At 52.6% G+C, this 16,363-nt stretch overlaps 1 protein-coding gene across 3 annotated transcripts; it reads left to right on the plus strand.

Annotated features, from left to right (window-relative positions):
- Positions 1-1,511: 1,511 nt before the first annotated feature.
- Slc17a9 (solute carrier family 17 member 9) lies at positions 1,512-16,009 on the plus strand. Of its 3 annotated transcripts, none has more exons than XM_050153033.1 (13): positions 1,512-1,680; positions 6,237-6,434; positions 6,785-6,924; positions 8,109-8,208; positions 10,090-10,220; positions 11,007-11,103; positions 11,270-11,366; positions 11,904-11,991; positions 12,665-12,699; positions 13,501-13,616; positions 14,170-14,225; positions 14,335-14,364; positions 14,945-16,009. In XM_050153033.1, exons 1-13 carry the CDS (start codon positions 1,613-1,615, stop codon positions 15,106-15,108), a joined length of 1,320 nt encoding a protein of 439 aa, XP_050008990.1. In that variant the 5' UTR covers positions 1,512-1,612; the 3' UTR covers positions 15,109-16,009. The 3 variants fall into 3 exon arrangements, with proteins under 3 accessions (XP_050008990.1, XP_050008992.1, XP_050008993.1); XM_050153035.1 differs by having other exon boundaries at positions 1,523-1,680; positions 6,237-6,364; XM_050153036.1 differs by lacking the exon at positions 1,512-1,680 and having other exon boundaries at positions 6,292-6,924; positions 7,190-8,208.
- Positions 16,010-16,363: the final 354 nt, after the last annotated feature.

The following is a 16,363-nucleotide window of genomic DNA, read 5'->3' on the forward strand; positions in this document are numbered from 1 at the left end:
TTTAACTGCAAAGATGGTTTTGTCAGTTGGGCGCGGGGCAGCTCACAGTATCAACTAGAGAATGTCCACCCCAGCTACTGCCAGCTGCTGGTGTTGCTCACCTCCCAGCCAGATGTGATCTTTCGGGCAATTTTGGCTGTACCCATACCTTCTCCTTTAATGACTGTGGGAGCCTGGGGAGGAATGCCCTCAATTCTTACCCACAGCCTAAGAACTCAGACCTGGGTGTTGCTGGGGTCTGTACCCTTCACTCCTCCCCCACAACCACCACCACCGGCATTACCTTGGCTACTCAGCTATTCACGTGACAGCAAGGGTGTCCCAGCATTGAGGGGGTGGGGACTCTGTGCTCAGAATCTGCTGTTAAATCCCCTGCACCTTGGCCTCACCTGCCCTGTAAGTCTGGCAGTGTAGCTCACTAGCTGATGCTCTGGCCTTAGGCGTCTCCAGCACCCTGTGGCTGCTCCTGCTTTAGGGTAACATCTCTTCTCTACTCTTGTCCATCTGTCCCCAGAGCAGTGACCCCTCAAGAAGAAATGCTAAACGGCCGCCCGCACTGTAATTTTGGATCGTCCATATACAGTTTCTGAAGAACAATCACATAATAAGATGGCTAACTAGAAGATAACAGATTAGTACCCTACGCCAACAAGCCATCCCTGGGCTGCTAGGGAAGCATACCTTTCTCCGTGTCCTACAGGATAACAGGTGCAGACGGAAGATTAACCTTGCTTTTAGGTCCTGATTAGGTTTTCTCCGGTACTGGGAACTGAAAGCAGGGCCTCAACTATGCTGAGCACACCCTAGCCTCAGGTCCTAATATATTTTTTCAATGCAATATACCAAAGTGAAGACCTGTGGTGGGGCTGGGCTGTTGAAGGCTCAGAAGGCATCCTGTGGAGGGTGGAGAGAAAGTGGAGATTCCAAGCGCAGTGGGAAGCCTTTATAGTGAGGGTGTCCCAGGTGGCTTGCAGCTGTGTGGGGGAGGGATTTATTTAGGAAGGCTGGATGGGCGGTATAGGAAGGAGCCTCAAGCCTGCGGGTGGGGCGTGGCTGGTACCCACCCTAGTGCCTAGCAGGTGGTCAGGGCTCACTTGGCCCAAGATTTCAAGGTCAATGATTTCACTGTCTTTAGTGATTTTACCAGCTCAGTTCTGTCCCCACAGATCCATTTTTAAAGTTTTACTATCTTTGCATTTGGTTATGGATTGATTCCTAATTTTTCTAGACCATAACACAGCCCTATGAACTTTTCCATCACTACTCCCCCACGACTTGTAGACAGGACCAGAGATCCCCGTACGTGCTTCGCTGAAAGTTACTGCTGGCGGGTTTGGGGCCACGGCCCCCCAAGGAATTCTCTTCTCCAGCAGGAAGTCCCAGTGGTAAGCCTGGGGCTTCGGAGCTGGGAGGTCCCTGGCCCTGCCTCCCCAGACATCAGTGGGGCGGGACTCAATTCCGGGGGCGACACGTCCTAGGAGAGCTAGACGGAAGCACTGGGACTGACACGTGGACTTGGGCGGTGCTGCCCTGTGGGTTGGCCTAGGCCTGAGGTGGGAGGGCACGGTACAGGGACACAACGGTGCCCAGGCCATCTCAGCTCCCCAGCCTGATGCAGTCAACACCGGAGGAAGCCCACAAGACCCCACCTGCAGCAGCAGAGGATACACAATGGTCCAGGTGAATGGGGATGTGGGTGGCGCCCGAGCAAGGAAGACGTTTACGTTTAGGGAGGGAGACGCTGCTTCACGGGACCTGAGTTCAGGGAGCACCAGACTTTAGGGGTACCTCCCAACCTTCACTTCTGGGACTGACATGCTCCTCCCTGGGCGGCCTTAGCCCCCCAAAAGAGGGAGGACACAGATGCTCAACCAAGTAAAGGGACCCTCCTCTTCTAGTCAAGTGCCAAAATCTGGCAAATGGCCTTTCGCTCTTCTCCCTGCCAGTTTTCCGGGGTCTGGGACGCTCGGTGGGAGCGCTGGGCTAGACAGATGCTCACAGCCTGGCGATCCAGGCAGCACTTCTCTCACAGAGACAGGTCTTGAGTTCACAAGGCTTCTAGACTAAGAAGGAACACAGACAGCAGTTACCCACTTTCCCATTGTTTCCACGGCCCTCCAGGCAAGTAGCCCCACAGAAACCAGGTGCAAGAAGGTGCAACCAGGTGCAAGAAGGTGGCATCTGGCCAAGGGACCCCCGAGAGAGGGTTCAAACGGGAGCCCAAAAGCCCAAAAGAAACTCACCCTGCTCTGGTGGAAGTGCTGGACCCCCAGAGCCAAACCTTGGCACCTCCCAGTCACCTGGGGCAAGAGCCCTGGATCTACAGGGAGGAATTTCTGGGTCCTCCTAGAGCAGCTGAAAGGCACAACAGGAGGTCGTGAAGAGGGCAGATCTCCGCGCGAGGACAATTAGGGGAGGGCCAGAAGAGGAGCATCACGTGCCTCCTCTCATTGGCTCTTTGGTTTACTACCTCTCACCCTACCCCACGCTTGTCCCAAGGCCTCTGCATCACCTGGCCCCTGGAGGCACCACCCTGGACTTTTTGAGAACTCTAAACTGTTCTGCCAGTTTTGCTGTAGGTTATAATTTAATGGCTCTGCCTGGCCCTTTGCTGCTCTCCTTGTAAACTTGCTCCATTACTGCTGGCCGAGGCCATGGCTGAGAATTTTGGGTGGGGGGAGTAATAAGTGCTCTGTCTACCCACCATCTCTTCCAGTCCTCTTTGTGACTTGGGAGGCAGTGCAAATTTTGGGGTGTGGAGAGGTCGGTGGAGGCTGAGTTAGGGAGATATGGTTCTAAGGTACGCTCTGGTCTCTCTGATGCCAGCACATTTCCCCTTTCTGAACCAAGGGCATGTGACCACCCTTTTGCTCAGCCCCGGATGCTCTGCACAGGCGGTCTACAGGAAGCCAAGGCTTCAGAAGTCTGAGAGGAAGTGCCATGCCTGCTAGAGTACCAGCCTGAGCTCTGGTGCCAGTTGGGCAGGTGGGGCTTTTCAGGCAATCCTGACTCAAGCTCTTAACAAGATGAGGGATCTTGTTTTTTGCTTTGATGTTGTTGTTGGGTGTTTTGTTTTGTTTTTAGTTTTTTTGAAACAGAGTTTCTCTGTGTAGCCCTGGCTGTCCCGGAACTCACTCTGTAGACCAGGCTGGCCGCAAACTCACAAAGATCCGCCTGCCTCTGCCTCCCAAGTACTGGGATTAAAGGTGTGCACCACTACCACCCACCAGGGTCTTGGACCTGAGGTTCTAACTAGTCCTCAGGCAGCTGGCCCAGCAGGGCCCCTCCAGAAGGACTTAAGTGTTGCCTAGGCCTTTTCTAACCGGCCACCAGGAAGTCTGAGACTCCTCTCATTTGGAGGGTGTGGGTCTAGTTGACGTCCTGCTTCTAACTGGTCTCCAGCAATAACAGGGCTGGGCAACCATAGATGCACCTGGGGAAGAATGGCATGCTGTGTGGCTCCCTCTTGAGCACAGGAGACTCTTCCGTATTAGTCACATTTAGTGGGTGAGTAAGTGTCGCTCCCGTGCTCCTGCTGAGACCCTCCAGTCAGCTGAAACAAGCCACCCATTCTGCTGTTCTGCATGTAGAGTCCTCACCTAGGGCTGGGCTTCTACAAGTAGGACAACACTTCAGGGCTAGCAGAACACCCTCCAGGGCAGCAGTGTTCTGACTGCATGTATGCCTGCAGGCCAGAAGAGGGCACCACGTCTCATAGATGGTTGTGAGACTCCATGTGGTTGCTGGGAATTGAACTCAGGACCTCAGGAAGAGCAGGCAGTGCTCTTAACCACTGAGCCATCTCTCCAGCCCCTCCAGGGCAGCTTTAATGCTTTACTGGTCGTCCCGTGTTTTCAATAATCCAGTGGTGATGTTTGCTCAGGACACTGCCTGACAAGAAATGAAAGAATTGGGGGGCAGGGGTTGCTGTGTTCTGGGCTCTTATGGGAAGAGTTCTGTCAAATCCAAGAACAGAGTCTTGAGGAGATAGGAGGGGCAGACTCAGAAGCCCAGCTCCTAGAGGCGTGGACTAGGTGGCACCAGCTAATGGGGACTTGGACCAATTGTTGGCAGTTTCCCCAGCTAATACGCTTCAGACCCACAGATATCACATGGAGTCTCACCAGACAACGATCCCTTCCTGCCTGCTGTCCATGCCTTGTCTTCTCTGACTATGAAAGAAAGTATTTTCTCCAGATCCCAGCCTGAAAGTAGCTTGAGGTCTGAGTCTTCCTCCTCAGCCAACAACAGACTTGTTGACATATTTGCTAAGCTTACAGCTTGCTGCCCTCTCCAGTGCTTGGGGTCCCCAGATAGGTGGCAGAGGGCTTAGTCCTTGGACCTACTCAAGAGATTCCTTCCTGGGGGCTGGAGAGATGGCTCAGTGGTTAAGAGCATTGCCTGCTCTTCCAAGGGTCCTGAGTTCAATTCCCAGCAACCACATGGTGGCTCACAGCCATCTGTAAAGAGGTATGACGCCCTCTTCTGGTCTTCGGGCATACACACAGAATATTGTATGCATAATAAATAAATAAATATTAAAAAAAAAAAAAGAGATTCCTTCCTAACTCTGGGGTTCAGAGGTTCCTTGCCACACAGTATACACCATGTTGGCCATAGCCAGGGCAGACCTCAGAAGTTTCCACCTCCCCTGAGCTCTCTGGAAGGAGCCTGCGGCTGGTCCCCAGGATCTCACACATCTTTCTGCTGCCTGTCTCACTGTGACTTCTCCTCTGTTCTGCCTGGTGCTCTTTGACACCCACGCCACCTTCTTCCCCCACTAGACAGGGATCACACAATTTAGGTTCCTGGCTTGTGACTCAAAGTCTTCTCTCTGCCATTTTGTTTTGACTTTGCTGCTCCCATGGGCTGTCCATTCTGCCTTTTGGCCTTCACCTTTGACCCGGCTCCTGTTTGCCTGTGACTATCCAGCACTTACCCCTTATGGGGTACTGGACTCAGTCCAGCTGCAACCTTGGGTACTCTAGCTGGTATCTGCTAGTTTGTCTCTTCCCTGCGCTGTCTGTGCCTGTGTTGAGGGTGTGGGAGGTATCACCTGCCTCAAAACACCACCCCACCTCCCAAGAATTTGTGTCCAGTCTTGCCCTCCTGCCTGCCCTCTCCCAGAAAGGTGGTCCTCCCTCACGCCCTCCCTCCTTCTCCTGTATTGGGCACCCACTTCCCCAGAGCTCAAACCCATTTCATATTTAAAAAATTTTAACTGTGATTTCTTCCAGAATCATCATGAGGATAGTCGTGCAGATTCCCCAAACGTCCCAACCCACTTCTCCATTGCTATCCTAGATGGATGGTACGCTCTTATGAGTCAGTGTGACATTCTAATGGCCAGTGACTGACCGGCCAGTGCTGTGCAGAACATCCATGTTGATATTTGTTGTATAGGGTGTCTTTAAGAGGAGTGTCTCATGGGCCCAGGGCCACTCTCCACTGCCCTGTTGTGGCAGAATCGGGCCAGGTTTGCCTACCATAAACTATATCAGTCACTCAAACAATGAGCTCTTACAAAAGAGAATCCTGGTGTTGTCCTGGCAGTCAGAAGCATAGACCCAGGCTCTGAGCCTTGTGAATGTGCTCTCACGTGTTTGCCCTGCCCTGTCCCGAGGGCTCTTGTGCTGTTCTCAGTCCCCGAGTTTAGTACTGGCCTTATCTTCTAGAAGTCAGTGGACTCGGTGCCTTTAAAAGTTTATTAATCAGGCTGGAGAGATGGCTCAGAGGTTAAGAGCATTGCCTGCTCTTCCAAAGGTCCTGAGTTCAATTCCCAGCAACCACATGGTGGCTCACAACCATCTGTAATGGGGTCTGGTGCCCTCTTCTGGCCTTCGAGCATACACACAGACAGAATATTGTATACATAATAAATAAATAAATATTTTAAAAAAAGTTTATTAATCTGCCCAACTCCCCCAACCAAAGAGGTTATCTTAATTCCCACCCTTACGTAGGCACAACTTCTCCGTTCCCTAGCACTTGGGACGGTATCTGAGTAATCAAGGTTGTCTAGGGGCTCTCTCCGGGTCCTGACCCCTCTCTCTCTCTGTGTCTGTCTCACAGGCCCGAGTGCCAGGCGTGGACGGGGATGCTGTGTAGGGGTCCTCTCCAGGTCCTGACCTCTCTCTCTGTGTCTGTCTCACAGGCCCGAGTGCCAGGCGTGGACGGGGATGCTGTGTAGGGGTCCTCTCCAGGTCCTGACCCCTCTCTCTGTGTCTGTCTCACAGGCCCGAGTGCCAGGCGTGGACGGGGATGCTGCTGCTGGGCACCTGCCTGCTGTACTGTGCTCGCGTCACCATGCCCGTCTGTACCGTTGCCATGAGCCAGGACTTCGGCTGGAACAAGAAGGAGGCTGGTATCGTGCTCAGCAGCTTCTTCTGGGGCTACTGCCTGACTCAGGTGGTGGGCGGCCACCTTGGGGATCGGTAACCAACCCCTTCTCCCCATCGCCTGGGTGCCTCAGAGAGGCAGTATGGTCAACCCTGCCCTTGTACGCAGGAGAGGAGGGGCCGGTGGAGGAGGAGATCAACAGATATTTGGGAAGAGGCTTAGCCTTTGGGAAGAGGAGGTCGGGTGTGGCAGCTCTAAGGCAGTGGGTACAGAAACATGACACAGACAGGTCGGGCTCAGCCCCGTGGGCTGCACTCAGCCCCAGGCTCCTCCTTGATAGGACAGGTCACTGCACTGCTCACTTCAAGGCTCTGTACAGTGGTTAGTGGTGGTGCCCCTCAGCCCTCTCGAAAAATACTTCATCCTGCCCCCACGTCTGCTCCAGCATCGGAGGTGAGAAGGTCATCTTGCTGTCAGCCTCCACCTGGGGCTTCATTACGGCCGTCACGCCACTGCTTGCCCATCTTGGCAATGGTCACCTGGCCTTCATGACATTTTCTCGAATCCTCACGGGTCTGCTCCAAGGTAAGGGCCATCTCCAGTTTCCTCTCTCTAATGTTGCCATCCAACCTTGGGAAAGGGTAGACAGAGCGCCATACATACCCGTGGGCCTGTGTGCTACCCTTTGCTCAAAAGTTTGTTCTGTATAACTAAGATCTTCATTTGAATGACAGCCTGTGACTGTTGACTCCCGGGCAGGGATGGGTGTGTGTGTCTTGCCATATCTTTGTTATCTGTGTGCAGAGAGAGGTGATGGAGTTCCCCAAACCCATGTGGTTCTCCTTCACAGGGTGGTGGGTCTTTGGCCTCTGGAAAGGTCCCAGGTCCTACACTCTTCAAGAACTGCCTGCCTTCTGAGGAGCCCATTTATTGACATGGTGATAAAAAGGTCCAAAGGGGGAAAGGCTGATGGTTCCCTAAGAACAACAGGGAAGCTGTGGGTTCCTATTTTCACACCCCCAAAGGGACTTCTCGAGGAGTCTCTCCAGACTGGGGTTTAGCACACTCTAGAATGGAGAGAATACTCATGCTTTTCATTTACTTTGAGATAGGGTCTTACTATGTGCAGCTCTGGCTGTTCTGGAACTCACTGTGTAGACCAGATTGGCCTCAAACTCATAGTGATTTGCCTGCCTTTGCTCCCCGAGTGCTGGGCTTAGTGTTGTGTGCCCCGCCATTTCCAAGCTTTTAAACTGCCTACAAACCAAAGGAGGGAACTGTCTATAAGAAGCACAGGTAGAGGTGCTTTCCTGGAAAGGTACATGTATGTACACAGCTCACATGTGTCTTAAAGTGCCAGAGCACAGCTGAGAATCTGCTGTGTAGACTCTGTGTGCACACATAAATGTGTAAATGTGTTAGTGGGAAGGCTATCGAGTGTCTCCGGGGAGCTGACATGGAGCGTGTAAGCATATATGTGCATACATAACACCCTGGGTGCAAGGTAGTTTGCCTGGGGGCAGAGGTATTTTGTTTTGAAGTAAAGTGTTCTTCAAGGGATGCTTTACATTGTAACTCTCACCCTGAATTAGTTTGGTTCCTTCCCTAAATGTCGCCAAAAGCCCAGCTCTTCTGGTCCCTACAGCCCAGTGAGGTAATGGAAAGGAGACATGGACATCCTCTGGATTCACAGCCCGAACCCAAACGGTGTCCTGGCCCTCACTGGCTGTCTCTTGGCACCCAGCAGCATCATTCTCTGTTCATTTCAGGTGTTTACTTCCCAGCCCTGGCCAGTCTTCTGTCCCAGAGAGTACCGGAGAGGGAAAGAGCCTTTACCTACGGCACTGTGGGTGCTGGCTCCCAGTTCGGGTAAGACCTCACCTACCAGGGATTCAGGAAGCTTTCACTTGAGCCCTTAAGGGTCATCCTTCAAGTCCAGCAGTGATGGTCAGAGTAGAGGTGCTTGAGGACTCTGTTGGCTACTGCTAGGTTCCGATGGCTGGTCGCTGTCCCTTGAGGACTCTGTTGACTAGTCCTAGGTTCCGATGGTTGGTCGCTGTCCCTTGAGGACTCTGTTCCCTAGTGCTAGGTTCCGATGGCTGGTGCTGTCCCTCAAGTCTGTGACAATTGCTGCATTTGTTGCTTCGACAAAACAACTGACAAGAAGCAGATTAAGAAGATAGGATTTACTTTAGCTCACAGTTTGAGGATACAGTCCATCGTGCGGGGTAGTCATGACAGCAGGAAATGAGGCAGCTGGACACACTGCGTCACTGTCAGAAGCTGACAGATATGTGTTGGTACTCGACTCACTTTCTCCTTTTGGGGGGGGGGATGTGTTTCTTTGTTTTGCTTTTGTTTGTTTGAGACAAGGTCTCAGTTTGTGCCCTGGCTGGCCTGGCACTCACAGAGACACCTCTTGCCTCTGTCTCCTGAGTGCTGGGATTAAAGGTGTGAGCCACCACACTGGCCCACTTTTTTTTTTATTCAGCGCAGGACCCCAGCCCGTGGCTTGGTGCTGCCAACACTCAGGATAGTAGTTCTACCTCCCTCTCTGCAGTTTAACCTTTCTGGAAATACCTTTGTAGACCCAGAGGTGTGTTTCTATGATGATTCTAAATCTTGTCAAGTTGACAATAAAGGTTAACCATCACAACACGTCTCTGCCTTTCTGGATGCTGTAAGCCGGGGCTCTGGCATGTGGACCGGTTGAACACCTGCTTTCCCTAGGGGAGCCATAAGCTGCCCCACCCTCGGCAAGACATCCCTCTGTGAGCATGCATGGAGGAAGGGCCACTAACTATTACACTGGGTAGACTCCTGGGAGGTTAATGGGGACTTCCCGGATCATCCAGGCCTGGGTCTACAGTTGCTGAGTTCTGGATTGGAGTTGGGGGTGGGAGCACAAAGGCCACCTGTGTGAGGGGCCAACTCTACTGATTAGGGTGACCTGATTTAACACTAAAGGCACAGTTCACACTGGGAGGTATGGATGTCAAAGACACACCAGGGCTCAAATTCTGCAGAGGGGTCCAGGATATATCGTCAGTTCCAGTTCTGGTGGCCTGCACAGCAGTCAGGGTTCTATGCATGGCCAGGAGGGATGGGAGAGAAAGTGCTGCCCCCACCAAGGGTAGTTTACTGCCCCGGGTGCTGTGCCTGGGACACAGATGAATGCCCAGGAAGAAGGAAGACCGCTCAACCTCACCCCAGAGCCCAGTGTTCTTGCTCTCTTTCTTGGCTGAGTGCACAGGGTGGTAAGGTTGAAAGGTGAGGCGGAGGTGCCCTTTACTGCATCTGGGACCATAGTACCCTGGAGTCAAGAAAGAGGAAGGCTGTGGTGCTTGGTGTTCGCAGCCATGTTTTTGCACTTGGAAGTTTTTCTAGCCTATTATCCTCTAAAATATATGGGGGGGGGGGAGAAAGGAAAGAAAGAGTGCTTTCATTTCAGTGTTTCCTAAACTCCCCTTTCATTATTGCCGTTTTTGCTTCCAAGCATCGACATGACAAATTGTATGTCAGTTTGAAGGTCTAGAAGAAAGAAATTAAAAACGCAAGGGCAGCAGTTCTTGTGCTGAGTCTCCTTACCTGCTCCCTAACTCCCCTTGCCCCAACCGTCCCACCCCCAGTCTCCCTGAAGAGCAAAATAGGCAAGGCAGGCCATCTGAGTAGCTCCTTTCCCTTGGGGTTTAACACGTTTGTGGATGGCCACCTAGGTCACTGCGGCCCTCCCTCCTCTGTATCTCTCAGGACCCTGGTGACTGGGGGCATAGGCTCGGTGCTCCTGGACTGGTGTGGCTGGCAGAGTGTCTTCTACTTCTCCGGTGGTCTCACCCTGCTCTGGGTGTACTATGTGTACAGGTACCTGCTGAATGAGAAAGGTAACTACAGCCGCGCGGGCCAGTCCTTGTGCCTCCTCCCCTGTCTGTCGTGTGAACCTTTCCTGGGAAGTGCGAATGAAGACATGCTTGCCCCAAACAGGCCACCAACAGCAGATCAAAGAAACAATTCCATTCAAGTCTAGCTTGGTCTCACCCCAGCGTGAATGGAGTCTCCTTCTCACATAACTGCCGTAGCTGGAGCAATATTACAAAAAGCATGGGTAGTGGGGGTGCCTACCTACAATCCCAGCACTTGGGAAGCAGAAGCAGGCATATCTCAGAGTTCCAGGCCAGCCTGGTCTACAGGACACAGGGCTACACAGAGAAACCCTCTCTTCAGGGTGGAGGGAAGCAAAGGCAAGAGTGGCTGGAATCTTAGATGAGGGTCTGATGCCAATAGGCTCAGTATTGAGGATATCTTTGTGGGTAGGCGTAGCTGCCTGGTCAAGTGCTGATCCCTTAGCCTGCCTCAGCCCTGGATTCTCGTCATATTGCTCCATCGAGGCTCAGGCAGACATGGAGAATCTAGCAGGTTAAGGCAGGTGGTAGGACTAGGTTGAGTCTTCGGGTAGCAAGAAGAGGCTCCAGAGGGACTCCAGGCACGGGTTCAGGTCAGACACAGAACTGTACTCTCACGGGTGTTGGCACCTGATAACCACTCCTCAGAAGGGATGATAAGAGCACCCTGACTCCTGCCTAGCAGCTCCTAACTGGCTGCTGTGTCAGGGACAGATGTGGGGCGCCTGGTCCTGAGAGCTATCGCTGTGAAATCATTTGTTCCCCCAGACCTTGACCTGGCCCTGGATGTCCTGACACAAGACCTGCCTATGGTCAGGCCCTCCAGAGTGCCCTGGAGACAACTTTTCCGGAAGCCCTCTGTCTGGTGAGCTAGGGTTGGCATGGAGCTGGCAGTCCTGACACTCCAGCAAATGTCCCAGGTTTCAGAGGGTAGAGCCGTAGTGTCTTGGGGGAAGGACTGGGTCCCACATGGAATCGGTGTCAGGAGGGACTGGCAGTGGGTGGAACCCTGAGACCGGTGCCCCACACAGGGCTGCAATCTGCTCCCAGCTGTCCTCAGCCTGCTCCTTCTTCATTCTACTCTCCTGGTTGCCCACCTTCTTCAAGGAGACCTTCCCCCACTCCAAGGTGGGTAATGCTACCTGGGTCCTCAGGGTAAAGAGGGCTAAGCCTGGGCTGTGAAGGTCCTGGTGTGGGCGGGGTAACACCTTTGCTGGGCAGCTCCATCACCCTATGACAGTCCATCTGCAGACAGACGTTAGTTCAAGGCTACCTTAGCACAAGACTTGGACTTATTGCCCAGAAGAGCCCCCTCTCTCAGGGCTGGCCGGCTAATCTGCTGATGCCACGTCCAAGGGAGATCAGTGAACACCGGAGTTCTTGGCTGTACATTCCCAGGCAGACCCACTTGGCTCTCGCCCTGTCACATGTGGGAACATGTGGGGAACGTGGCTTCAGGTGTTAGCCATTAGTGTGGACTCAACACTTGCCAAGGGGGCTGGTAGTGAGCTGCTTAAGGCTGTCCTCCCAGGACCCTGCTCTTAGGCCCAGCCTGGTGGGTGGAGCTCAAATGACATGATGAACTGGGGTGGTCTCCTTGCCTGGCTATCATCCAGAGGCTAGGTGCCATTCTGGCCACCTTTGAGGCTGCACCTCTCCCTGCAGGGCTGGGTCTTCAATGTAGTGCCCTGGCTGCTGGCAATTCCCGCCAGTCCATTCAGTGGCTTCCTCTCTGATCGTCTCATCAGTCAGGGTGAGTGTTGGGGGAAATTGTCCCAGGTAAACCACCGCCTCAGGGATCTCCCTCCTCTCTGGCAATGCCACTGCATCACTGGGGAAAGGCTGTACCACAGTCTTGGGACAGACAGACCTTCCTTCAGAGTCAGCTCAGGAATGGATGCAGCCTGGGGCTAAGGAGTCTCCCCTTTAATGGGTAGAGGTTGGGGTCAGCAAGGGGATCCTAGTGAACCCTCTACAGGGAAGGCATCTGATGCATCAAATGTCACAGGTAGCCAGATTTGCTCTTCCAGAGCTCCAGGGGCCACACTGCAGCCCTGTGGGGCAATGTCCTTACAGACTTAGGTATGGAGGACACATGCATGCATGTGAAAGTCTCACATATTCGCTGTGGTAAGATCAGATTATTTGAAGACACTCAGAGGAACTGGACTAAGCTTGCCTGATAGCTGTCACTTTTGCGATGGCCCATGGGGCTGCCTTTCCATATTTCTACCCAAACCACACCACAGGAAACCCTCTGGCACACGTACTGAACAAGGAAGGGTTCAATCCATGATAGGAGATCTCCTATTTTGAGCCCTGAGTGTTGCCCTGGGCACCCCAGTTCCTCTTCTGTGACTTTGGACATCTTCAAGGGTCACCCGGATAAGCTGATGGAAACTATTCTGGGTCTCTCTCCCTCTTAGGTTACAGAGTCATCACAGTGCGTAAGTTCATGCAGGTAGGAAAATCCCTGGAATCCCTTGTCCACTTTTTCTATTGTTGTGATAAGGCACCATGACCAAAGCAACTTACAGAAGAAAGAGTTTGTTTAGAGCGGACCCAGTTTCACAGGGCTGGGGTCCGAGACCATAATGGCGGGGAGTGTGGCAACCATCAGGCAGTAGCTGAGAGCTCACATTTTGAGACACAGTCACAAAGCAGGGAATGGTGTGGTCCTTTGAAACTTCAGAGTCCACTCCTAGTGACACCCCTCCTCCAACAAGGCCACATCTAATCTTTCCCGAGTGGTTCCACCAACTAGAGGCCAAGTATTTAAATATATGAATCTATGGGAGCCATTCTTAGTCAAACCACCACATCCTTCTATGTTCATCCCTACTGTGTTATGGACTCCTAGGACCTGAGAGCTGTGTACTCCACAGGCTGAGGTCAAAGATATGGGCTGGGAAAACTACACCAAAGGTTTCATGGCTCCAGATACAGTACCTGCCTCTGGCAGGGTCAGCTCAGATTCGAAAGTCTGGGATATCAAACCATCGGAGGTCGATCCACATCAATAGGACCTGGGAAGGGGCTGCTCTAGGTGTCCCCTGGAAGATGCTCTGGGGTCAGTATTGACTGACCTGAGAACCTCTGAACATGTCTCAGTCCCCTTTTGTGCCAGGGCATGTAGAGCCGGGAAGCCCCAGCCTGGGAGGGGATTTTTAGGTAGAACCATCCTGATCTTGTTCAAAACACTAGGGGTATTTTGGGCGGGGCCGAGACAGAGTGAGCCATATTGACCAGCCCCGTCCTGCAGGTGATGGGGCTTGGACTGTCAAGCATTTTCGCCCTGTGTCTGGGTCATACCACAAGCTTCCTCAAGGCTGTCGTCTTTGCGTCAGCTTCCATTGGCTTGCAGACCTTCAACCAAAGGTAAGAGTCTACAGTCCCATCCCACAGGGCTGCCAGGTTTTAGTGCATTCTGGCTTAGGGGCTTATGAAGGTGGAGTTACAGTGAGCAGATCTGGGTACCAAGCCAGGGTTATTCATGAAAATAGGAAAGCCCCCCCCCCACCCATGCTAGGAGGAGAGCCCAGGAAGATGAGTGAACATAAATACCAGCTTGATATCACTCGGCAGTCTGTCCCTTCTTTTTGTATCTTGTCTGTTACTCTGAGCAATAGCAATCCCAATTAAGCATCTCAGGACGTATTAGGAGCCCAGTTCAAAGATGTTTCGAATGAACAGACAGTGAGCCTACTGCGAGCCTGCTTCTCTGGCCTTGCGTACATTCTCAGGAGCAGCTTCTGGGGTGTGGGGTAGATGGCGTCAGAAGCCTAGCAGTGCCCAGGAGGTAGAGGCAGGGGCAGGTCTGGGTGTCTTTGGTGACTTATAACCCTCTCTTACGCTCTAGTAGCCCCTTCAGGCAAAGTGGCAGTGGCCATGCCTGTGGCCATTCACATGCCTTCTTTCCTGTTTCCTACAGTGGTATTTCAGTCAATATTCAGGACCTGGCCCCATCCTGTGCTGGTTTTCTGTTCGGTGAGCCGCTTGCTTATCCCTACCCATGCCAGTGGGCTGTCCCAGGTGGTTGGGCTGTAGGAGCAATAGGGGATCTTCTCATGGTGTCTCTCTCAATGTCTGTTCCCAGGTGTGGCCAACACTGCCGGGGCCTTGGCAGGTAAGGGATGGCTCTAGGTCCAGGCTAGAGGTTCTCTTGTCTTAGGTTTGGGGCAGTCAGGAAATGAGCTCAGAGTGGAGCTTATATGGGGTTTGCCCCCATCTCACTCAACCCAAGGGCTACCGAGTGGGATCTCAAAGCCAATGTGATCCAAAGGTCAAAGTCAACGGGGGTCCCAGACTCAAGGTAGAGCACAAGCCACAAGATGGCCCAGGGGGATCACAGATATTTCAGCTGAGGTGCCACTTGACTTGGCTGATGTTGGGGGACTTACAAGCCATTCTCCCCTGACTCACCCCCAAGTCCCATAGTTTAGGGCACTACCTGGTCCCTCCACTGAGTACCTGGGCTAGCAGGCTCATTCCTGCCTTCTTTGTTTCCCTTGGGTGGGACACGGGATGGGGACACCATCAGTGTGTGACTCTGTCCTCTGAGACTCCTGTGGCCCACAGTTCAGATTTTGAAATTTATCCCAGGGTTTTCAGGGCATCTTTGCCTTGCCCTGCTCTGCCCCTGGAGCTCCCGGATGTGTGGGACCAGCTTCCCTGAAGTGTCGTCAGTCTCTGCCTCTCTTGTCCAGGTGTGATAGGCGTGTATCTGAGTGGCTACCTGATTGAGGCCACTGGCTCCTGGACGTGTATTTTCGACCTGGTGGCCATCATCAGCAACCTGGGTCTGGGCACCTTTCTGGTGTTTGGGAAGGCCCAGAGGGTGGACCTGACCCCTGATCATGAGGACCTCTAGCTCCCTGACGATCCGGTCCCATCCAGGACCCTTAGTCAGCAGCCTAAGGAAAACAGCTCTGTTGGTGAAACCCTGAATCTGCACCTCACATGTATGAAGCAAACAACAAAGACCATAGTCTCCTGGAAAAGCCCAATGAGTTGGAGAGATAGGTGGAGACAGCCACCTGAACCTACACGGGCCTGTGTCAGGATTAGGGTCGTGGCCTCTCTGGACATCAGTGTACCCATCTGCCAGTCAGGACCATCCTGCCCTCCTCTCAGACTCAGAGGGACTGCTGCCTGCTCTTATGGAATCTGCACTGCTGACAGGGTTCTTCCCAGTTCCCGTCTATGTGGGTTGTTTCTCTTGTGCGCTGGAAGATGTTCAGAAGCAGCTCTGACACCCCCTTCCAGGCATCTTCCAACCTCCATCTCTCCAGTAAAGATAATCCAAGGTGTGTGTAGACATTCAGCCATGGCCCTGTGGTAAGACGGGCCCACAAGAACCACAGCGCTGGAGAGGACATGGTTCCCGTTTTCCCCCAGAAGGCAGACTGCCACTCCAGCTGGACCAGTGTGCAGGAGCTAGAGGTCCTTGCCTGCCTCTGCAGACCCTGCACAGCCCCTAGTTCCCTTCCTGTGGATTCCTCCGCACTACTGATGTGTCCTGGGTGGGTAGGTGCCTGGTACTCCTCGGGCTCTGCCTGGACACTTCAGCTATCACAGATCCAGGACTCTGTGAAACTTCCCCCTACTTTCTGGCCTTGTTTTTCTACCTCCTCTTTTATACCTTGTGGAGCTGGTGGTTTCATGAACTGATCATGAACTCTCCAAGATGCCTGTTAGAGATTATCTTTATAGATATGGTAAGTCTCACCAAAGCCTTATTTAAGTGAAAGCTATTAAACTATTTAAAAGAAGATCATTGTTTTATTCAACACCTTTTGTTGCATGAACTTTTACTGGGGAGACAAACTTCCATTCACCCCGCGTTAGATCACCAATGGCACACACACAAAAAAACTGGTTCTACATAGCCAGGCACAGTGGCACGTACCATTAATCCTAGCACTTGGGAGGTAGGTGAATCTCTATGAGTTAGAGGCCAGCCTAGTCTACATAGTGAGTTTCAGGACAGCCAGGGCTATGTAGAGAGACCTTGTTTCAAAACAAAACACAAACAAAAAATGGTTCTACCCAAGTCTAATGAGTTTTGTTTTGTTTTTGGTTTTTTTTGAGACAGATAGCTCTGGCTATCCTGGGAACTCACTATG

The sequence above is a fragment of the Alexandromys fortis genome, unplaced genomic scaffold (assembly GCF_014885135.2).
Source record: "Alexandromys fortis isolate MF-2015 unplaced genomic scaffold, M_Fortis_MF-2015_v1.1 scaffold_81, whole genome shotgun sequence".
NCBI lineage: Eukaryota > Metazoa > Chordata > Mammalia > Rodentia > Cricetidae > Alexandromys > Alexandromys fortis.

Coding starts and splice junctions, on each gene's coding strand:
- Slc17a9 (XM_050153033.1), top strand. CDS start 1,613: ATGCAGTCAACACCGGAGGAAGCCCACAAGACCCCACCTGCAGCAGCA. Junction 13,617..14,169: donor TTGCAGACCTTCAACCAAAG/GTAAGAGTCTAC, acceptor TGTTTCCTACAG/TGGTATTTCAGTCAATATTC. Junction 14,365..14,944: donor CACTGCCGGGGCCTTGGCAG/GTAAGGGATGGC, acceptor TCTCTTGTCCAG/GTGTGATAGGCGTGTATCTG.